The 23,776-nt window shown below is 48.8% G+C and overlaps 1 protein-coding gene and 1 pseudogene across 1 annotated transcript; both read left to right on the plus strand.

The window, feature by feature from the left end:
• The first annotated feature begins 6,044 nt into the window (after nucleotides 1-6,044).
• LOC136542445 (E3 ubiquitin-protein ligase JMJ24-like) lies at nucleotides 6,045-16,856 on the plus strand (annotated as a pseudogene).
• Nucleotides 9,260-9,886, plus strand: LOC136542446 (uncharacterized). Its single transcript, XM_066534875.1, has one exon. It carries the CDS (start codon nucleotides 9,260-9,262, stop codon nucleotides 9,884-9,886), a length of 627 nt encoding a protein of 208 aa, XP_066390972.1.
• Nucleotides 16,857-23,776: the final 6,920 nt, after the last annotated feature.

Raw genomic sequence — 23,776 nt, forward strand, 5'->3', positions numbered from 1 at the left:
TCGACATACAAACCAAGATCGCACAAGTTTAGCAAGTACCGTCACACGTTACATAAAGTTCACAACGATAGTAGATACATCAGAGTGTAGAACTATAAAGTTATTACAAACCAAGTTCAACAGAAATAGCGGAAGTAAATAGTTTTAAAGCCACACACACACTTTTAGTTCAGATACCGTGCCAGTAGGTAGTCATCTCCAACAAAAGCATCAGATGAGAGATACGGAGTGACCAATTGCCCTTGGTCCTAGTTGTCACCCATCGCCGGATACAGGCAGTTAATGCAATAGCCGTAGTACATTTGACCATCTGCAACAACAATGGGAACAACGCCCTGAGTACGAGAAGGTACTCAGCTAGACTTACCCGTCTTAAACCAAAATAAAGCGACACCAAGGATTATGCAAGGCTTTCTTTAGTGGACTAGCTGACCTGTTTGCGAAAAGCATAAGCTATCCTGAAAACATCATTTTAAATACTTTGCATCCTCTTTTATTATAACCTATTCATCTAGGTAAGCACCTGTACTATAGCACTCACATGATTAACCATTAACATCCAGTACCAATTTAGCTTTAGCATGTCCATGCCATCCAGATAACCATCATTGTTCCATAATAATTACTACGATGCCGTAGCTCGAGTCAAGTGCTCACTATCTAGGAGCGATGGCGATTCGAATCGATTCCTAACCAGCTGGTGATTTATTCCTCACACAAACCACACCCACCGATCAAGTGAGCTATAGATCACCAATGACACTTTTCAGGTAGCCACGGGACAATCTGGAGCCGCAGTACCCAGGGACCGCCCGACTGCTAGGAATCAGGTCACACCTGCCCTTGGGCTCACTCTTCGCGCCCCTGTCATACCCCCATCAGCACCAATACGCGCACTCGTGTAGATCCCTAGCCCGAAATAGTGCCACTAGCTTCGCGGTCGAAAGGTACTTTATTCGGCCAGCTAAATGTGAGGCATGCGTTCAACATGACAAGAGGGACGAGCAACGATCGGTCCTTAATCGACACAGACGGAAACTAACAGCACCCCAGAACCCTGTCTGGTTGCCTCCAACTTTTCCGTCCCGGTCTCCAGTTTTCCATCACATATGGTTAATTCCAGGATATCATTCTTTCCATAGCAAATTTCTTCCAGTAACCACCTATAATGTAGGTGATCGGGTATCACCGATCGCTACCGGTCTAAGCAAGGCTAAGCAGTTATTCGATCCTGACCTAACAGGGAAAAAGGTAATAAGGTAGGCAAGGATAGTACTAAATGCATCAACGGTTTCAATCAACTCCTACCACTTAATGCAACAATATATAACTCATATATCTATATAAAGAATTGCTTTTATAAAGTAGGAGACTTATAATGCTCCGGGGCTTGCCTCGTTCGAACGAACTAGGTTGGTGATCCACGCACTCCGGCAAGTCCTCTCCTTGCTCCTCTTCCTCGGGCACCTCCTGTGCCTGGACTTCTTGTGGATCTGCCCCGGTCTGCTCTTCCTGAACTGCTACTAGCAACTCCTCCTGTATCCTGTATGATGCAGATAGTATAAGTGCTAATGCATAGGTGCATCGGAGAGATGACATGTAATGATCATGATATATGCAATATAGACGAACATGTTTAACTTAATTGTACATAGTAGTAGCAACGCTCTTCTACAAGGATAGTCAACATCATCCAAGAACATGTACTATTATCTACTACGAAAACCACTGTACTAACATGCCAAATCACCATGACAACTAAGATGCTTCAAAGATACACCAAATTGAACATTATTAACTAACTCGCATTAAAGAAGATATTTTTATTTTATTTTAAACTCGGGCTACAACAGCAACATACATTTTTGGTGTTCATAAAAATCTGAGAAAATTATAGTAGTCTAGTACTACTCTAAGTAGACTACCATAAAATTTTCATGGCATTTAGATAAGTAAAATAGCCTACACAAAAATGACAAGGCATGATTGCTTAAAAAGGCATAAATAGGAAACCTTAGTTAAAAGTGTCAAACAACAGATTTCATATTTTTTCTAGTATCATTCTAGCATAAGAATAGCACTCACCAAATTTTACCTTTACTGGATCTATAGAAAAATTATGAAAATTCACACAAGTATTAATCAATGATAAAAGTAAAATCTCTAACTCAAAAACCATACATGCAATGACTCTCAAATTTTTACCAGAGCTTCTACTAAGCAAGACTAGCATACCCACAAAATTTCATAATTTTTGGACCACAGAAACTCAAGATAAAATTCAAATAAGTTTGCATGTATCTAAAAACGCATTTCAAGTTCCTATTTAATTCATCCAAAAATTATACTATAAGTGCTGATGTTATATTTTTCTTAGATACTAGACTTCACTCAGATCCTAATAAAATTGGACTCACTCAAATTGGATCTACCAAACTTGAGATACAATTTTTACAAAATGCATTCAAAAACTGAACAAATGAGCTATCCTACTGGGTCTGAGTCACTGACGGTCGGGACCCACACGTCAGCGGGGACCACACGTCAGCGACAAGAAAACAGGGGATGGCTCACTCGACGGCGCGGCAACGGCAAAACTCATCGGCGGTGGCGTCTCCGGCGAAACCAAAGGCACCAGCGTGCTCTACGTGCTGAGACGACTCGATTGGAGCTACCGGCAAGGCCTAAGATCTAGCGGAGGTGGCTCGTCGCCGGTGATGGCGGCACGACAGTGCTCTGGTGCAAGGCGCCAACGACGGTGAGCTCCCAATGTCACTACCGAGCCGGGTACAAGCTACACGGGGTCACCACGGAGCTAACTACACAGAGAAAGGAAGACAAAAAGGGCTCAGTGGAGGTTGGCCATGGCGAGGTCCGCTTCGGCGAGGTGCGGCCATGGAAACGATGGCGGAAAACGGCCAATGTGCCCTTACCAAGACCCAAACGATGCAGCCTAGGGGTGGAGGAGGTAGAGGAGAACATGGCGGCACTGTGATGAAGATGTAATGAGCGATTTTGCAACGGCGAGCAAGAGCGAGCTCGCTGGAGTTGCTACGGCTGCTGCTGCGGAGCTGCGAGTGAGCGGAGAAGGCGAATGAAAGCGAAAAACGAGTAGGTGAACGGGTCAGGCAGGCACGCGGGGGATTAAGGCGAGGCCAGCGACGCTAGAATGGCCACGGTGCGTGGCCTGCGCGAGCAGAAGACCAGCGACGCATGGCATCCACGTGGCGGTGTTCTTCTGAACCGGCCGGGTACTGTAGCTACGATTCAATGACAAAGAGCTGACTGACAGCGCCAATTTGTGATGCTCTAGCTCCTAATCCGTTGCTCCTTAGCAAAAATAGTATAAAAGAAAGTTATAGCTCTAAGTACTAGCTACAAATCATGTTAAAGGACCAAGACCTAGATCTCACTGGATCACAAGTTATATCAAGCCAAAGTGGAGTACATGAAACTGGAATTTGATTTCTGACTTAGAAAATTCTAAGTGTTGAGTCAGCCCCATAAATCTGACTTGTGGGACCATTTAGAGCATGTTGTGCACATTTTCATGAGTTGGTCATAAAACAACTTTTGATCCTTATAAAATTTGCTACAACTTTGCTTTAGGTTGCTCAGACATGCATAGACTCTAATTTATACTTTTTAAACAGTCAAACTAAAGAGTTTAGGAGCCAAAACAAGTCAAACCACTATTTGAAAACTTAATTAGGCAAAATGGTCAACATGAACATTGTCCCTAATGACTTTATAAGCCTAGCTAAGGAGTTTGAAAATATATTTAGCCATACCACACATTGGTCACACAAGAATCAAGCATAGAATGCACTGAAACGATGAAAAACAATTGAAATGTTACATTTGTTTTATGGTCATGTTTCACATGTTTCATGATCTTGTTGTATCGTACTAACTAGCTAGGTTCCACTAAAGTGAGTTGCACATGTTGCACGTGAGTGTTGCACACTAATTATTTTATAAACAAAAACAACACTCATGAAATATACAGTATGTTGCAATGTTTCAATAACATGTTTCATGTAATATAAGCTCATGAATGGATGAATGATGCTCATGTTCATGGAATGCAAGTGCAATCATGCAAGCCTAACACCAAGGGTGTTACATTGCTCCTTGCCCACAGCAGGTTGTGATGTTGTTTGAGCCAGTGAAGCACATCTGGACTAGCATCTACTACCTTATCAAAGAAGTACTTGAACTTGTGTGGTGTATATGCTCTAGCAATAGGCCACATGTTCTTGGCATAGACATCTCCTGAGTAGTACTTCTTCATGTTTTCCATCAAATGCCTAAAGCACTTCCCTCTGTTCACTGTTAGGGAAAACCTTGGCAACTTCAACTTCAAGGCCCTTGCAAGCATTAGTGCAAACAACTATCTTGTCCATGGGGCCTATTGCCTTGCTCAGTTGTTCCATAAACCATGTCCAATTTTCCTTTGTCTCAGAGTCAAAAAGTCCAAAGGCCAAGGGGTACATCCAGTTATGCCCATCCAAAGCTTGAGCTGTAGGCAGGTGTCCATTCCAAAGTCCATTCAGTGTTGTTGAGTCTATACTAATATAGGGCCTAGCATCCATTTCTAAAACCATCAATTGCAGGCCTTCAAACAACAGAAAAACCTTTTGAAATGAACCTTGTCCTCCACATTCTCAGTGTCTATCTCCAATATACTCCTAGGTGACCTCATCTCAACCTCTGTCTTGAATCTGTACAACCAATCAAATGAATCATCCCATTTACTAAATAACTTGTTGGCTTGTCCTTTGTCTACCATAAACTATAATCTAATATGGGATCTCTATTTTGTACTTAACTTGAAGCTCGTCCTGTACTGCCTTTGGACCCATGCCAGGCTTCCTCTTGAGTAAGGGTATGGTCCTCTCTGCCACCCAAGCCTGTGATGCCATTGAACACCCAGGGACTCTAGCTCTATAAGGACAATTGTGAATGCCTTTATTTATTTGCACTTGCAAAATAACATAAGACATCTGGAAGTATGATCAGATTGGCCCAATCCATTGGCTCTGGTATATCAGCAGGCACGGATGGAGGTGGCGAACTACTATGTATCACCAATGCCCTCTGCATTCTCAGGTGCATTAGAACCACTGCCTCCTACATTTCCAGGAATTCCACTACCTTCATCCAGTAGCGACACTAGATGCACATCTACGCGTAGAACTATCATTACGAGAGTATGCATGTTTACTGACAACGTCAACTACAAGAAAAGCAACCCTTTGTCCCCATCTGTCCTTTACCATTTACTGAAAATGCTAATCCCTTCTCACTTTCCATTAGAACCTACTGTCAGTGTCAACTACCTAGACTAATAGTGTTTCTGATGGCCCCTATATGATCTTTGTGGCCATCTCATCATGAAAATTATCTAGAGTATACTGTCCAGTTCTATCCAACCACAACTCATGCTCTTGCTCGACCATTTCTACTAGCCCATACTCCCCATCAGCGACATATTTACCAACCTTAACAACTAATCTAAATGCATTGTCAGGATCAATCCTGACAGAATGAATCAACAACAAAACAACCAACGAAGTTAGAAAAAATATCCTACACGGCACGGTTCTAAACAAGTCTACCATTTCTAGTGCAGTCAAATATTGAACTTACCAAATAGGGCACCCGCTAGAATCCATTGCAAGGAGTAGTACTACATAGCACAGATGGAGAAAAATCGAATTAGATCGACTGAACCCTAACCCTAATCCTAAAACACAAAACACAGTGCAATGCAGACCGCGGATATGGCTCGAAGTAGGCACATACCTTTACTCCTTCGCAAAAGTGCTCGGGGGCGACTAAGATATAGCTCGAGGTGGGGGGCGGGCATCGGTTTACATGGCGGCGGCGGCGGCGACGGGACGGGCGTTGCACGGAGCAAAGAAAGACGGGAGAGGGAGAGAGAGTGAAGTGGGCCAAGGCCGCGTAGGGGAGGATAAAGATGCCAGGGGCAAAAAAAAAAAAGCCTTTTTACCTGAGCCTACTCACTCGGATCCGAGCTAAACAGTGAAGCCGACATGTTATGCTGTCCTCTCCCCGAGCCAGCCAGTACACGCACCACTTCCCCCCACTTCGATCTAGCAATCCCGACCCCGCGCCGACTCGCCGGAACCCTAGCCAGCCGCCGCCATGCCGCCGCGCCGCGGTAGAGGGAAGGGGAGGGGTAGGGCAAAGCCGAGAGCCAAGGCCACCGAGCCCGAGCCCGAGCTAGAGGAAGCCGTCGAGTCCGAGATCGAGGCGGGGGACGCGAAGGCGGAGGAGTCCGCCTCCGAGAGCGAGGACGCGAAGGAAGACGAATCGGAGAGCGACGCCGAGTCCATGGACGCAGAGGCCAACGAGGAGGCCGGCGAGAACGGAGCGGACGAGATGGATGCGGAGCCTGAAGCCAAAGCCGGCGAGGCCAAGGCTGAAGCCGCAGCCACCGAGGCGGAGGCGAAACCTGACGCCTCGGATGCCGAGGATGAAGAGGGCGGTGAGACTGGCTCCGACCGCGAAGCAGATGCAAAGGGTGCTGATCCGAAGGCCAAAGCGGAGGAGTCCGACGGCGAGGATGAGGAGGGAGCTGCCGCCGAGACCGACGGCGAGAGTGAAGAGGAAGCCGCTGAGACGGGCGGCGAGAACGAAGAGGACGGTGGGGACTCCGACACCGAAGGTGATGCTGCGGAATCCCCTCCATCCCCTCCTTCCCGTACTCGCCGCCGTAAGCGAGCGGCCACTCCCGATGATGAAGCAGAGGAGACCCCTACGCCGTCGCGCCGCCGGCGCCGTCGGAAGTCGGGGGAGCGTGGTGACTCTCCGCCGCCACTTCCGGACCACCTCCGCTGCCGTCGCAGCGATGGGAAGAAGTGGCGCTGCTCGGGCCGTGCGCTCCCAACTGTTAGCTTCTGCGAGTACCACTACGCGAGGGCTAACAAGGGCAAGAAGCTACCAGCGGATGGGGAGGTCCTAGCTGTTGCTCTTCAGAGGCAGAAGAACAAGAGGAAGGGCAGGAGGAGCATCAATCCGCCGATGTCCCCTCAGGCAGCCACGACTGACCACCAGACCAGGGATCTCCCGAACGGACTGATGACGATCTCGCCAGGTAGCAGTGGACCTGCAGCACTGTCAAGTCCTGTTACTACAAAGGTTGGTGTAGAAATTCCGGCACCTATACAGCGGTGCTATCGTTCCAAGAATGCTGAGCCATTGCCTGTTGGTCCTGTGAAGGTTACACCCAGCTAATCTTCAATTGTTCATGACTGACAGTTTGATCTTCATTATTTATCTTTCTGTTGGGTCTTTGCTTATCACTGATGTTTGTTTGGGATTAGGTTGTTCCTCGTGCGATGAGTATGACAAAAGCAGCAGCAAGAACATGTCACTGCTGCGGGATAAAGAAGGCAGCGCGTGTTGCCAATTGCAAGAACTGTGATAAGAATTTCTGTAACAGCTGCATTAATAAATGGTTAGTCTTTGATTTGCTTGCCATTGCTTTATTTGCATGCTTAATCAGTGCATCAGGAACGTATGATTAAATTACACACAAAGTTCAAACTTTAAAGTTTTAACTATGTGGTAATGAGAACTTGGTAGATTGCAATTTAGTAATTATATAAGAGATTAGCTCGCTATTTAGCTTGTTATAGTGATTGAAGAGGTGCACCTGGGGGACTTATGCCTTTTATTGATGTCATCAAATTACTTTCCTGTGTAGTTGTGGATAACCAACTCTAGGTCTGTACTCTGTTAAATTTTGTTAATGATTACAGAGGAGGAAGTAGAGATTGGAGACAGATTTGCTTAGTTTATGAACTATTGTTTCCATGTAGCTGTGCTTATCCTGTGTTTTCCATGCATGTTAAATTATTTTGCATATAACTTCTAACTTGTCATTGTGTATATTGGTTATAATCAATTTCTGATGTATCATGTATGGACCCGTACTGTGCCTGCATTTCCCCCAATCAAATATAATATGGTAATTACTTTGGAGCTATTCTTTTTCTAGTGCTTAAATATCTCTATTTGATGTGATTGGGGATACTGCTAAGGAGATTTAACTTAGATTTATACTTGAAGAGTTTGCATAAATTACTTCCTTGCACCATTCTGAATAAAGCAAATGTGGTGCCATGTCAACATAAATGCAATATTTAAGTGGTGCTTTCATTTGATAGATAATCATAGGTTATCCTGCTGTGCAATATCAATGGTTTTTCTCTTCTTTTTTGTGTCTTGAGGATTGTTGTGGTGTGTGTGTTGGGGGGGGGGGGATCATATAGAAGGGTTTCCTCAATTTGATACCCCTATGAACATCTCCAGCTGTCCCAGGCCCCCAATACCTGTGCTGTTTGGTGGGTGAAGTAACCGCCTTTGGTGATGTGTGGCCTGGCTGACCTAGGGTGCATGGGAAACATGCCCATTCCTTTGCTGGTGTCAAGGGTGGTCACCCCACCCTCGAGGTGGTCGCCCTCTTCTTCATCTAACAGAAAAAAGGCCATGCCACAGCTGCGGGCATTGAGGGTGTGGCAGGTCCAGGCCTTGGTACAGCGGGGGTTCCTTGGCAGAGTTGGTGGCCGAAATGAGCCAGCTCAGCTGGGAATGAGAGAAGGGAGAGAACAGGAATGGGAGCTGTGGGGGTGGGGGCGAGGGCGAGGAGGAAAAAAGGGGAAAATAAAAAATGAATTGATCGGTTCATCCGTGATAGGTGGCCTTAATATGTGTCATGTACGGCCGGACCTATACCAGGAAGCGCCGGGCCCGTGACATCAGGCGCGCGGCTGAGCGCGCCCAGCGCGCCACGGACGCGGTCCAGGAGCTGGCCGAGCCAGCTAGTGGCTAAGATAGGCAATAGTTGTTAGTATCCCTAAGATTGAGGAGGGATTAGTTTACTATTTTATCCCATCAAGGATTATTTATTCCCCCTGTAACCGACACTTTGAAAGGGAAGAGAATTATAAACCAATCTGTCTTCTTCCTCCCAACTCTCAAGCCTAGGTCGCTGAGGGGTATAACCTCGCCCTAGAAGACGGATCGCGGCTACGAACTACGTAGCCGAGGTCCAGCTACCCAAGGGTTCGACGCCCTTGACAACCTGGTATCACGATCCCGGCGATCCTCTTCCCGCGCCAATTCGCCACTCCCACCACCAGCCGCCGACCCGCCCACTCCACCTCTGATCCAGCAGCCACCACCTCCGCTCCAGCAGGCATCGCCCGCGTCCTCCTGCACCAGCAGCATGGGCGACGATCTGAGGTCCACCGTTGAGTCGCTCGCGAAGGCAGTCCAGAACCTGCAGGCCACCGTCGAGGCCAACGCGACGGCGATCACGGCCCTCTCCACCGATCGCTCGTCATCCTCGGGCTCCAAGCACGCCGAGGGCGTCCCTCCTGTCGATCGTCCTCCCAAATTCCAGAAGATGGATTTCCCGAGGTACGATGGCAAGTCTGATCCGCTGATCTTTCTTAATCGCTGCGAATCCTACTTCCACCAGCAACGGATCATGGAGGAGAAGGTTTGGATGGCCTCCTACAACCTGGAGGACGGGGCCCAGATGTGGTACATCCAAGTCCAAACGGACGAGGGTACTCCATCATGGCGCCGATTCAAGGAGCTCATCAACCTGCGGTACGGGCCGCCCCTGCGGTCCGCGCCTCTCTTCGAGCTCGCCGATTGCCGCCGCACCAGCACCGTCGCCGACTATCAGGATCGGTTCCAGGCGCTGCTGCCCCGGGCCGGCCCCCTCGACGAGGCGCAGCGTGTCCAGCTCTTCACCGGCGGAACTACTGCCACCGCTCAGCCTCGACGTGCAGGTGCACAACCCCCAGTCCCTGGCGGCCACGATGAGTTTGGCCCGCCAGCGTGAACTGCGGGAGCAGTTCACGGCGCCTTCGACCACCGTGAGCCGCGCGGGCACCAGGCCGTTGCTCCCGGCCCCAGCCCCACGTCTACTGCTGCCGGCGCCGGCGGCCACCAAGGGCTCCACCTCTCCACCAGCCGCCATCGAGGGCCGGCCGCCGATCAAGCGGCTGACGTCGGCCGAGCAGGAAGAACGTCGCCGTCTCGGCCTCTGCTACAACTGCGACGAGAAGTTCTCCCGCGGCCATAACCGGGTCTGCAAGCGCCTCTTCTTCCTGGACGGCACCGTGGAGGACGACGACACGGAGGAAGCCATCGAGGAGGCGGGCTCTGAGGAGTCGCCCGCTTTCTCCCTGCAGGCCATCGCCGGTGTCCGCCTCAGCGACACCATGCAGGTCCACGTCCAGCTGGGCGCCACTCGCCTCGTCGCGCTTCTGGACTCGGGTCCACGCACAACTTCATCTCGGACGACGCGGCGCAGCTCACCGGCCTCCCTCTCCAGCTCCGACCACGTCTCACCACCACCGTGGCAAATGGTGAGCGCGTGTCGTGCGTGGGCGTCGCTCGCAGCGCGGCGTTCTCCATCCACGGCACGCCATTTCGCGCCGACCTCTACGTCATGCCTCTCGCCGGCTTCGACATGGTCCTAGGGACCCAGTGGCTGGCGACGCTGGGACCCATTGTTTGGGATTTCAGCACCCGCACCGTCTCCTTCTAGCTCGAGGGCCGCGAGCTGTGCTGGAGTGGACTGGCAGGGCCGACCGCGACCAGTGCCCACGTGACCACGACCACGACGTCGCTGCTGGACGAGCTGCTCGAGGGCTTCTCCGACCTCTTCGCCGAGCCGAGTGGCCTGCCTCCTCGGACAAGCGACCACCACATCGTCCTCCAGCCCGGGTCCCAGCCGGTGGCCGTGCGCCCCTACCGCTACCCGACCACGCACAAGGATGAACTGGAGCGGCAGTGCGCCGCCATGCTTCAGCAAGGGCTCATTCGGCGGAGCTCGTCGGCGTTCTCGTCTCCGGTCCTCGTCAAGAAGGCGGATGGCTCTTGGCGCTTCTGCGTCGACTACCGCGCCCTGAACGCCATCACGGTCAAGGACGCCTTCCTGATCTCCGGTGGTCGATGAGCTGCTCGACGAGCTACACGGCGCCAAATTCTTCACCAAGCTCGACCTCCGTTCCGGCTATCACCAAGTCCGGATGGCGCCCGAGGATATCGCCAAGACCGCTTTCCACACACACGAGGGGCTGTACGAGTTCCTGGTGATGCCGTTTGGCCTCTGCAACGCCCCGGCCACATTCCAGGCGCTGATGAACGACGTCCTTCGCGCCTTCCTCCGCCGGTTCGTTCTCGTATTTTTTGACGACATTCTGATCTACAGTGCGTCCTGGGCGGATCACCTTCGCCACCTCCACGTCGTCCTCTCCGTCCTGCGCCACCACCGCCTCGTCGTCAAGCGATCCAAGTGCGCGTTCGGCGTCACCTCCATCGCCTACCTCGGCCACATCATCTCCGACGCCGGCGTAGCCATGGATCCTGCTAAGGTGCAGGCGGTCCTCGACTGGCCCCAGCCCCGCTCGGCGCGTGCAGTGCGCGGGTTCCTGGGCCTCGCGGGCTACTACCGCAAATTCGTCCACAACTATGGCGCGATCGCGGACGCCTCTCACCGCGCTCTTGAAGGAGGGCTTCGTCTGGTCCGAGGAGGCCGCCGTGGCGTTCTCGGCCCTCAAGGCCGCGGTGACATCCGCGCCAGTATTGGCGCTGCCCGACTTCGCCCAGCCGTTCGTCGTCGAGTGCGACGCGTCGACACACGGTTTCGGGGCGGTGCTCATCCAGGACAAGCACCCCATCGCCTACTTCAGCAGGCCGGTTGCTCCTCGCCACCGCTCCCTCGCCGCCTACGAACGGGAGCTCATTGGCCTCGTCCACGCCATCCGCCATTGGCGCCCGTACCTCTGGGGCCGCCGCTTCACGGTGCGGACCGATCACTACAGTCTGAAGTACCTGTTGGACCAGCGGCTTGCCACGATCCCGCAGCATCACTGGGTCGGGAAGCTCCTTGGGTTCGACTTCGCCGTGGAGTACAAGCCGGGCGCCCAGAACACGGTCGCCGATGCGCTGTCTCGCCGCGACACCTGAGGACAGCACGGGCGCGGTCTTGGCGTTGTCTGCGCCACGTTTCGACTTCATCGACCGCCTTCGTCAAGCACAGGCTGTGGATCCGGCTCTCGTTGCCCTTCGGGACGAGATCGTCGCAGGCACCCGCGCGGCGCCCTGGGCCGTCCATGACGGCTTGGTCACCTACGACGGTCGCCTCTACATCGCCCCGTCCTCGCCACTCCTCCTGGAGATCGTCGCCGCAATCCATGAGGACGGCCACGAGGGTGTCCAGCGCACGCTTCATCGTCTCCGCCGTGACTTCCACTTCCCCAACATGCGCCATCACGTGCAGGACTTTGTTCGTGCCTGTGCCACTTGCCAGCGGTACAAGTCAGAGCACCTCCACCCGGCGGGACTCCTTCTGCCGCTGCCCGTGCCGACGGCAGTGTGGACGGACATTGGGCTCGACTTCGTGGAAGCTTTGCCCAAAGTTCGGGGCAAATCCGTCATCCTCACCGTGGTGGATCGCTTCAGCAAGTATTGTCATTTTATTCCACTGGCTCATCCATATTCTGCAGAGTCCGTCGCTCAGGCTTTCTTCGCCGACATCGTCCGCCTCCATGGGGTGCCGCAGTCCATGGTGTCCGATCGGGACCCCATCTTCACCTCGACGTTTTGGCGCGAGTTGATGCGGCTCATGGGGGCCAAGCTGCACATGACGGCGGCCTTCCACCCACAGTCGGATGGCCAAACTGAGGCATGCCAATCGCGTCATCACCATGTACCTTCGCTGTTTCACAGGCGATCGTCCTCGTCAATGGCTTAGGTGGCTCCCTTGGGCGGAGTTCGTCTACAACACGGCGTACCAGACCTCCCTCCGTGACACGCCCTTCCGCATCGTCTACGGCCTGTGATCCCCCGACCATCCGCTCTTATGAGCCTGGGGAAACGCGGGTTGCTGCTGTGGCCAAGACTATGGCCGAGCGCGAGGAGTTCCTCCAGGACGTTCGTTTCCGGCTGGAACAGGCACAGGCGGTCCAGAAGCGGCACTACGACAAGCAGCACCGCGCGGTGGCTTACGCCGTGGGCGACTGGGTGCTGCTGCGCCTCCGTCATCGCCCCATCGCGTCCCTTCCCGACGCCGCGACAGGGAAACTGACACCTCGCTTCTTCGGCCCCTATCAGGTCACCGAGATCATCAACGCCGTCGCCGTTCGTGTTGCACTTCCGCCTCGAGCTCGGCTCCACGACGTCTTCCACGTCGGGCTCCTGAAGAAATGGGTGAGTCCCCCTCCAGCAGCTCCTCCGCCGCTCCCGGTCATCCACAATGGCGCTACGGTTCCGGAACCGGACAGCGTCGTCCGCACTCGCCTGGCACGCGGCGTGCGCCAGGTCCTCGTCCGTTGGAAGGGCGAGCCGGCTTCTTCAGCTACTTGGGAGGACTGGGACTCCTTCGGCGAGCGCTTTCCTGTGTTCCAGCTCGAGGACGAGCTGGTACAGGAGGAGGGGAGAGATGTCATGTACGGCCGGACCTATACCAGGAAGCGCCGGGCCCGTGACATCAGGCGCGCGGCTGAGCGCGCCCAGCGCGCCACGGACGCGGTCCAGGAGCTGGCCGAGCCAGCTAGTGGCTAAGATAGGCAATAGTTGTTAGTATCCCTAAGATTGAGGAGGGATTAGTTTACTATTTTATCCCATCAAGGATTATTTATTCCCCTTGTAACCGGCACTTTGAAAGGGAAGAGAATTATAAACCAATCTGTCTTCTTCCTCCCAACTCTCAAGCCTAGGTCGCTGAGGGGTATAACCTCGCCCTAGAAGACGGATCGCGGCTACGAACTACGTAGCCGAGGTCTAGCTACCCAAGGGTTCGACGCCCTTGACAATATGTCAGGGTGCTGACTTATTGGTAGTCTGCTGCAGCAGTGTCCCTGATATTGCTGATAATGTTATTGGCGCTCCCCCAATAACCGGGAGCTAACAGTTCAATTTCCTAAAAATTTAAACAGAGTTCTACTCTAAATTATGACACTGAAGTGGCAAACATGCCTCAACTAAAGAAGTATGGACACTCTACATATTGAAGGTTCTAACTTGTTTATTTTTATGTTCCCATACTATGGCTGCTCATGTGCATAAACAGATAGACTACAGATGGCTGTTTGATATTACCATGTTAGGTTTTAGTACTAGTTTAACATACTTGTAACTCTAGATTGGAAGGACTCAGTGTATTTTAAGATCACACCTCCTTATTCAAATTAGTTCGTGAACATGTATGTGACTGTTCTGTTGCTACTCAGTTAGGAAAAGTTTTGCAGGAGACCGCACTAGGAACTAAATCCTATGAATTAATATCCCTCCTGTCCAACATGCCCTTAGGGAGCTTGGAGTGTTTAGAAAACATTATTGAAGTTAGTTATTGAAATGACAGCTTTATCTTCTGTACATTGCATTTATGTGAACTGATTTGTCATCTTTGTTCTTGACTGTTCATACATGAATGCATTCATACTGATTTTATGTATTTTTCCAAGGAATACCTACAATAACTTGTCTGCTGTAACTTAGCTAATTGTGGTGGATGCTTGTGTCAGAGTTAGAAGTGTCGAGTTGCATTACAATAAAGTGAGTTAATCAAATATTAGGAGATATCATTAATTGCAGTAACAATGCTACTTGATTGCTGAACATTCTTAGTTGAGAAGTGCAAACTGATGAATAATCGCTGAACTTAGATTTGAGATAACCTATGGAAATTACATAAGTACCAACACATTAAATTTGAGATGCATTATTTGATTTATTTGGAGTTTTGGAACAAATGATTCAGTAGTTCATTTTGGGTTTGACATGGATTATCTGATTTTATGTCAGGAGATTGTTAATTAGATCTCAAAACCTTGATATGCCTATGTGTGCTTTGGTTCTAGTAAATCTTGGCCCTGACTGTTAGTACACTGCACACTGCAGGTATTCTAAGTTGTCCAGGAAGGATATAAAGGCTCGTTGTCCAGCTTGCCGTGGTCTCTGCAATTGTAAACAATGCAGCCTTGGTCATACCAAGGGTGCTACGAATAAGGTGATCTTTCTTCCACTCAGCGTAAAGCAATTGAAATGGTATTTTATTGTTGTATTTATTTTTTTGGTTTTATGACTTGGATCTCCAGGAACCGCCGAGTGGTGAAAGGAAGATACTCAGCATAAAAATTTCCAACCATCAATTTTACAAGCTTTTACCTGTAAAACTTGACCAGGAGCAGCTTGATGAGTTGGAATTAGAAGCTAAAATACAAGGTTTGTTTGTACTTTTTAAAAATCTGAAGCTATGTGGTTCTTTTGTAATCTAATTGTCTACTCTTAATTAGGAACAAAAATATCTAATGTCCGCGTCCAGGTTGCTGAAAATGGTCAGAATGAGTCACTCTACTGGTAAGCTCTAATCTCTTATGTCGCCATCAGCTACTATGTCGTCATCAGCTACATATAAGCTAGTAACTCTCAGTTCAATAAGTTTTCATCCTTCACTTATTTGAGACAGAATAAAGTGTAACTGGGTCCTTGCTTTTGAGTGGCTCACTTTAACTGGGTCCATAAACTCTTAAAAATGAGGATTTAGGTCCTCTTTTTAAGTGGTTCACTCTAGAGCAACCAATTTAAATGTATTATTACCCGGATCCTCACTGAGACTGAACCTAGATGAGAACCTGGAAAAAGTTTAAGGACTGTGGGTGTTTACTCTTATACTTGTGGTGAGCATAAAATAAATCAATCCTGTAAATGCACATATAGTTAGATATTTCTTTGGTCAGGCAAACGTTAATCTGCATATTAATGGTTGTCTTGTCACTAGTTTAGTACCAATACTGTTCCAATTTTGTCAGTTATTTTCACATGTTCAAATATTTATGTCGTATAAACAAGTCGACGCTATTACCTTGCCTATTACCTAACAATAGGTGTGCTAAAAGGATTATGGTACCCTTATGATTCTTTTGCATTGAAGCATCTACATTGATCATCCTAGAGAGAGTTCAGTTTTCTTTTTTCATTTTACGGTTTAGCTTTTTTCTTAGCTATTCTAATACGCATTTTGGTAGTGTGGTTATGCTGCCTTTTGATGTATTTGTCAACTGCTATTTTCTGTTGCAATTTCTCATTTAACCAGAGATCTTGTTGAATGTTTTCTGAAAGCAGTAATAACTGTAAGCTCTCTATGAGCCAATTCTTGAGATGCTGCCCAACATGCCCTTTCAAGCTGTGCCTAAGTTGCTGTCAGAAGATACGTGAAGGAAACATGTCGGACAGCACACCCGAAGATAAATTCAAGAACCGGCTGCTTCAACAAGAGTCTGTCCATGAGGATGGCAGCATTACTTGCCCTTCGATTGAGCTGGGTGGCTGCGGTGACGCCATGCTGAACCTGATATACGCATCTCCATGCTAGCCAGTCTGAAGAGCTCAGTTCAGATTGTGAGCTAGATGCTGCAGGCAATCATTCTGGAGTGAAGGATGCTCAGGTTCATGGCTCACCTGTACCTGAGAGTAATGGAAGATTATCGGCAGCTGCCCAGACAGAAACAATGTCCACATAGTCTCTGAAGATGCAGTTCGTGTTGGCTCATCTTTCAGGTGGGAGCGCAAGCTGACTTGTTCATTACCATGAAGCCTGAAGATGTGTATGATATGGTCAGACTTTGGTAGAGGGTAGTTTGCCTGATTAGGTTGCTTGTTTAGCGTCGGCCTATATGGCCATTGATTTTAGGCCTGTGACCTGTGGATAATCTTTAATTGTTGTGTTGTTCATCTTTGATCCGGGAGTCATTATGTTAAACATCGTTGTACATATGGTTATGGCTTTATTTTTGACACTACCGAGAGGCGAGAGCTGATGGAATGGTTGTATTGCCGTTCGTTTAAGGGATTACCTCGCTATCTGTATGTGCGTTACCATCAGTAGTCAGTAGCACTTAGATCGTAAATGTTGTCATGTGAGGCTAGTTTCGTGTTCTGCCATTGGCCCTTGCGGCTCGATGGTGAAAGCATTAATAAGAGGCAGTACTACTGCCACCGCATTACAGTTGATTACAATGTTAATTCAATACATAACTTGAACAATCTACCACATCGTACAAGCATAAGCACCAACGCATTCCAATCGATTCACCAACGCATGAAGCAGGTGCACCCGCCGCGATCGTCTCCTGCACCGAGTTTCACCCGCAGTGGCGTCATGAACACACTTACACACACATGGCCTTCTGATGGAGGCATGGAGCACTTCCACCTGCGGTGCCCACAGCCTGACCAAGGGGCTCGCACCACCCACAGCCACAGGAACCGGTGGCTTGGCCACGATGGAGCCCTCGAAAGAACGGCGGAGGGAGAGAGCGTGACGCGATGGAGTTTTGGAAGAACGGCAGAGGGAGAACAAACGGATGAGTAGTGATAGGGTTAAAATTATTTTTATTTGATACTGGTGTTTTTAACCACATTTTTTTTTGACTTTCTATCTCCATATTTCAAACTACTTTCTGTAACCGTATTTTGTATTTCTCTGTTTTCTCCCTTCATTTCTATTTTATTCATGTGATTCTTACTTTCTCTACCCATTAAATTTCTAGAGTTATCTTAAATTAATTTTTTAAGTCTGGGCGCTCTTTTTTTAGCTCTACGGTCATATTGCTCTTGGGTTCTCTTCAGTAGCACCTACTACCCTTAATAAACAGTAATTCTAGACTTCTACATTTGTTTTAAATTATTTGCCATTTTCACCTTTCAGTGCACCTTTTATCTTTTCTCAATATATCTATATGTTGATTTCTATCATTTTCATTTTCTGTTCACCACACCTTTTTTAGTTTTTAATTCCCGTGCATAGAGCTAAAATGATAAAGGGATTAAGTGGTACGTACTATTGTCATATGAGAGCGGTTTTCATTTGTGTTTTGGGGTGACCAGGGGCGGGGACAGATCTAGCGGTGGGGCGGGGAGGGGCTCAAGCCCCCTTACCACTGTTGATCCCATGGAGCCCTCCAAGAATTTTTGTCATGATTGTTTTGAGGAAGAGAGGCTGGAGGTTGAAGAAGAACTCTTACCCTCCCTGACTACGTCCATAAGCAGAATCCACCAGTAGACCGGAGCGAAAGAGTACCCGTACACTGCCGTCCACTACCTTCTGTGCGCCGGCCCTTTGTCGCCCCCACCGGATTGCATTGAAATTTAAATACACAATACTGTACTCCACACAATGCAAACAAAACAATCCACACAATCTCGCAAAAGAAAATCCACACAATGCAAATACACAATTGTCCTGTTCGCTTGGCTGATAAGCCATGACTGAAAGTACTGTTGGCTGATTTGCCGTGAGAGAAAAATACTGTTCGTTGGCTAAAAAAGTACGACTTATAAGCCAAGCCAACAGGACGAATGTAAATACATAACCCGATCACCTAGGTATATCCCCTATACCAGAAAAATGTCCTCCTCAGACCAGCAGCGAACCTGCTAGGATGCGAAGCGGGGACCTGGGCACCTCGATGATGATAGCGATCACCTTGCTGGCAGCCGCGTCGTGTGGCCGTGGGCGCCAAGTCGATCGCTGTGGCCGTGGGCACCGTGTCAAGCCCTGCTTCTCCGACAAGCCTAGCCCCTAGACCCCACGATGATCCGAGCCCTTTCTTTTGACCTTGTGCGCCTATCGTCTCGGTTTCCTTTTTCCTGCACTTTGTGTACGTTTCTGCCTGAGCCGTTGTGCCTTCGCGCCGGCGTGATGCATGCCGATGTGTCTATTTTTGGGAATAAATGGGTTCTAGGAGGTCTGCTTAGCACTGTTCGCTGTGCCTTTAAGCCGGCTGGTTGCGGAATGGGATAGCACGATCGGACGCAGGTTCACCGCCGCGACCGTGATGTGCTAACAGTACTGGTTTTTGGGTTGTCTTGCCACGTTCAGTGAACTGCTGTGTCCGGCACCACCATTCGTGTGGGCGGATGTAAGCTGTGAAAGCACAGAAGGGACCGGCAAGGCGACTCACTGTGTGGGCACGTTGTTTCACCAGGAGGATTGATTTGTACGGCACCACCTATCATGTGGGCGGATGTAAGCTAGGAGAAACACAGCAGAAAACACCCTTTTCTTATGTGTGGGTTGGGTACCGTTTTCTTGTGGACATACGTGCATCGCCTAGATGCGCCATTGGCCAGGGGCCTATGCCCCCCTAATGTTGCAGCAAAAAAATTAAGCCCCCAAATGCAACGCATGGAGTAACATATATATTCCGTTTTTGATATGCGAAAAAACTTAAACTCATGTAATTTCGTCATTGCTATCTAGTAATGAAATTTGGTTTTTACCCTTGTACAAAAAAATATATAACAAGTAGAATGATATACTAAGGGCGCGTTTGGATCCTGAGGGCAGCCAGGATTGAGCGAGCCAGCAAGGCTCCTTGCAGTCATGCTAGGCGCGTGCGAGGAGGCCTTGTTTGGTTCATGGTATACTGTGAGCTTGGTGTAGTAGGGCTGTTAGTTATGGTCCCATAATGCACAGGTGTTAGAACGATGTGAGCCTCTCAAGTCTCAAGTACACCTTCCAGGCACTCGTGCGTGCACCGAGTCAATCAGGCTCCGAGGAAACGCGGAAAAATTTCGTATCCGAAGCCAGTCTGAGGGGCGCCTCTTGCATGTGGCAGGCCAAGCCTGAGTACCCACCCAGCCAACCAATCAAGCGTCACCTGCATCTGGCTGACCTGTCGAGGCTGCATGCAGCAAACCAAGGGCGTGTTTGATTTCATGCACCTGGTCGCCCTGGCCAGCTGGCCTGGCAGCCAGAGCCGGTCCAAATGATACAAGTGCCTGTATTTGATTGCCTGTTCATGCAGAGCCGAGCTCAGATGAGAACATGTTTGTTTACGTTACCCCCAATCATCATCTTTGGCATTTCATCGAACACATGCAGGGCGAGCGCCATGGCGAACGCGGACGCACCCACCTCGGTCTCGCGGCGCCGACGGGACGCCAGCTGGGACCATACATACGCCGACAGCGCTACCAGCAGGTGGCCGGGGCGGATGAAGCCGTTGCCAGGCGCTGGAGACTGTCGTCCTGCCGAGCACCAGGTGCCAGCTTCACCGGTGGCGCCGCCACCGCTTCCAGCGAGGGACCGGCTGACGACGTGACCAAGGCGGAAGCCATCGGTGGTAGCCTCCGATTCATAGACGACGTCGTCGTCCCGGGTCCTCGACAACACCATGGCCTCCGCATCAGCTTGCCGGCCCCCTCCCAGCCGCCATGGCCGTCCATCCCTCGCCACCGTCGCTCCCCAGCCCTGATGCCTACTTCCCTCTCCTGAATCTCTGGCGGATCTCTATTTCAATCAAATCCCTAGAGCAGACGCGCCGCGCGAGAGCAGGTAGTGCATGGCAGATCGATGGGAGCAGAGCGGGACTGGGTGGAGCGGAGAGAAGAGAGAGAGGACGGGGCGGAGCTTCACCATGGATGGCTGAAAGGTCCGAAAGGGGTAAATAGTCTATAAAAATTTCTACGAACACACTAAAGCAAGTGGTTAATTTAATAATCTAAAAGGCAAAATGCAATTTTGCTCTAGCTCTACAAGGATTACAAGCCATCTATCCAATAATTCTAGTTGTTATAATCACTAAGCACAAACAAACGCTATGTCACTACTCACTAAGAGCTTTCAAACACTCTACACTAAAGAGCTCCACTAAGTGATACTAAACTAGCAAGCAAGAAAAACTCTCAAAACTAATTACACTAAAGAGCTTGTTACAACTAGTTTGTAAATAAGTAAAGGAGTGAGTAGAGTGATTATACTATCGCGTCGAGGGATGAACCAATCACAAGATGTAGACAATTCAATCACATAGAGAAATCCAATCACACAAGCGTCACAAGATTTTTTTCCCGAGGTTCACGTGCTTGTCGGCACGCTAGTCCTCGTTGTGTCGAACCTTGTCCATATAATTGAACACCGCAAGAACCTACCCACAAGCGAGATAGCTCAATGACACAAGCAATTTACTAGAGTTGCCTTTGGCGCTCCGCCGAAGAAGGCACAAGACCCCTCACAAGCAATCGATCGAGTCTGGAGACAATCACCAACTCCGCTCAACGATCCTCCAATCATCGGGCCATCTAGGTGTCGGCAAACACCAAGAGTAACAAGCTCACAACCAGTCCAAATCACCCAACTAGTGCCACAAGATGATGCAACTCAATGCAATGCACTAGAGGCTCTCTGAACTCACTCAAGATGATGAAATCAAATGATCAAGTGAGTGCAGTGTGTTGCTCAACTTCTAAAGGGTGTGCACAAGTGTATGAGGTGCCAAGAGAGTAGCCAAGGCCGTCCACACCCTCTATTTATAGCCACATAAGCAAATAAAGCCGTTATACCCTTTGGAGCTATTTGCGCGGGGGCACCGGACACGGCGGTGGCACACCGCCCCTGGGGTGGCGGTGCCCCAATGGTCACTTCCCAACGGCTAGAAAACTAGCCACCGGACATGGCATGGCGGTGGCACCGCCATAGGAGTTGCGGTGACCATCCTAGCCAAGTCCCCGAAACTGGCCCTCTCTGGAAAAATAGGGCGGTGCACTGGCATCATCCTGGCGATGACCATGGCAGTGACCTCCCTCTCTGCATCAGTCTCTGTAGAAAAACGGCGGTGGCACCGAACAACCCATGGAGGTGGCTAGGCGGTGCACCACCCAAACCAGCTGCTCTCGGCCCTTCTTTGTCGAGCCTAGGTGGGCACCACCCTAGGGGTGGCGGTGCCACTAGACAGGGGGTGGCGTGCCACCTAGGCACCTCCCCTTGCTCACCTTGTTGCAAACTTTTGCGTGATTCGATTCACGTCAACTCGAGCTACTCCCCGCAAATGATGCTAACTCTCAAAGTGTTTTCTCAAAATATATTAAAGTCAAGTTAGCAATTGTTAAAACATTTTAGATAAATATTTTTGCTTGCTCTCCGATGTGCACTAGGCCTAAATGCAATACATGAAGTCCAATACCTAGTGGCACTAGATGACCGAATTATCTAGTTAAGAACCCCTCTTAATAGTATGACCATCTATCCTAAATATGATCACACTCTCCAAAGTGTCTTGATCACGGAAACAAAACCCCTATTTATACCTTTGCCTTGATCTCTATAGGGTTTGTTTTTCTCTTTCTTCTTTTCCACGTTGAGCACTTGATCATCATCACATGTGGTCATGCTCATCATTTCATGTGATCAACATCACCATTTGAGTGCCATCATGCTCCTTACTTGGATTGCACCAACCTAGCTTATATTGTGGCTCATGACAAAGGTTAGTGCTAGGTTTCATCAATTATCCAAAATCAAACTGGGGCTTTCAATCTCCCCCTTTTTGGTAATTGATGACAACCTATTTACAAAGATATCCAATAAAATCTTTTTAGATTCATGTTGCTTACCTAAGCATATTACCACGAGTAAAGATTATGGACAAGTTTCATCAACCTAGTTTGGTAGTATTAGCTCCCCCTATATATGTGCTAAGAGTTTGAATTTGAAAGCTTGCACATATGCATGGATTAGAAGTTTGGGAGAGTAATAGCTACCAAGTGATGCTAAGGTGTAAAGAATGGACCTTTGAAGCGAGATACCAATCGAAGTTGCCAAAATACACCATCCTTAGCACCATTAGTAACTAGATATTCAGAAAAACTAGAAAACCCCGTGAGATCAATCATTATATGAAAGGGTCTAGTTTTTACATGATAGGCACAAGTCTAGTTACTCTTTCTATGCATGCTAGTTTTCATTTTATCAATCATTTTCTATAATCTAGCATACACCACACAAGCATGGATATGGAATTTAAAACTTGTGCTATGCAAGCAAACATATGTAAATGCACATACAAATGCAACAAACAAGTTTATGAGCTTGCCCCCCTACTTGTGTGCTTCAAATTTTAATTAATTGATCCCCTTATAATGTCATTTCATTTGTTTGCTTCCCCTATCTTTGCTATCTTTGTGAATTTCTCTCCCTCTTTGTCAACAATTAGCACAAAAGGCGAGCTCAAATTTTAGATAGGTTGGGGTGAAACCATGTGAAGGGAGGATCATTTTTCTAATTTGGTTCAATCTAGATTACTTGCAAAAGATATTTAACTTGGTTTGATCCAAGGGCAAGCTTCTTCACACCTTCAAATAAGGGTTATCATGCACAATGTTGAGTTAAACACTTATAGCTTATTTTCTAGATTAAACACTAGGTTCACAAGCACACAAACATGTCATATGCTACCACTTGATCATTTCAAGCATAGAAGCAATAGTGGTATCATACAAACATCAAATTCATTTGATTTTCATAAATGAGCCTAGGACATGATAGGAATGATTGGATGCATTAAACAAGTCTTTAGCAATGGATGAATGACATGTCAATCAATTTTACCTTGCTTTGCTCGAAGGAGAGGCATGTCATACAATGGGGGTGCATCAATACATATTTGAGAAGTCAAGTATGTTCATTTCATTCCTTAGCTTGCAAAACCTCTTCTCATCAAGTGGCTTGGTGAAGATATCGGCAAGTTAATCATCGGTGCCCACACTCTCAATGCAAATGTTTCCTTTTTGTTGGTGATCTCTAATGGAATGATGGTGGACATCTATGTGCTTTGTTCTTGAATATTGAACCGGGTTATTGGTGAACTTCATGGCACTCTCATTGTCACAAAGCAAAGGTACTTTCTTGAACTTTATTCCAAAGTCATTCAAAGTGGCC

Source organism: Miscanthus floridulus, chromosome 3, assembly GCF_019320115.1.
Source record: "Miscanthus floridulus cultivar M001 chromosome 3, ASM1932011v1, whole genome shotgun sequence".
NCBI classification, from domain to species: Eukaryota; Viridiplantae; Streptophyta; class Magnoliopsida; order Poales; family Poaceae; genus Miscanthus; species Miscanthus floridulus.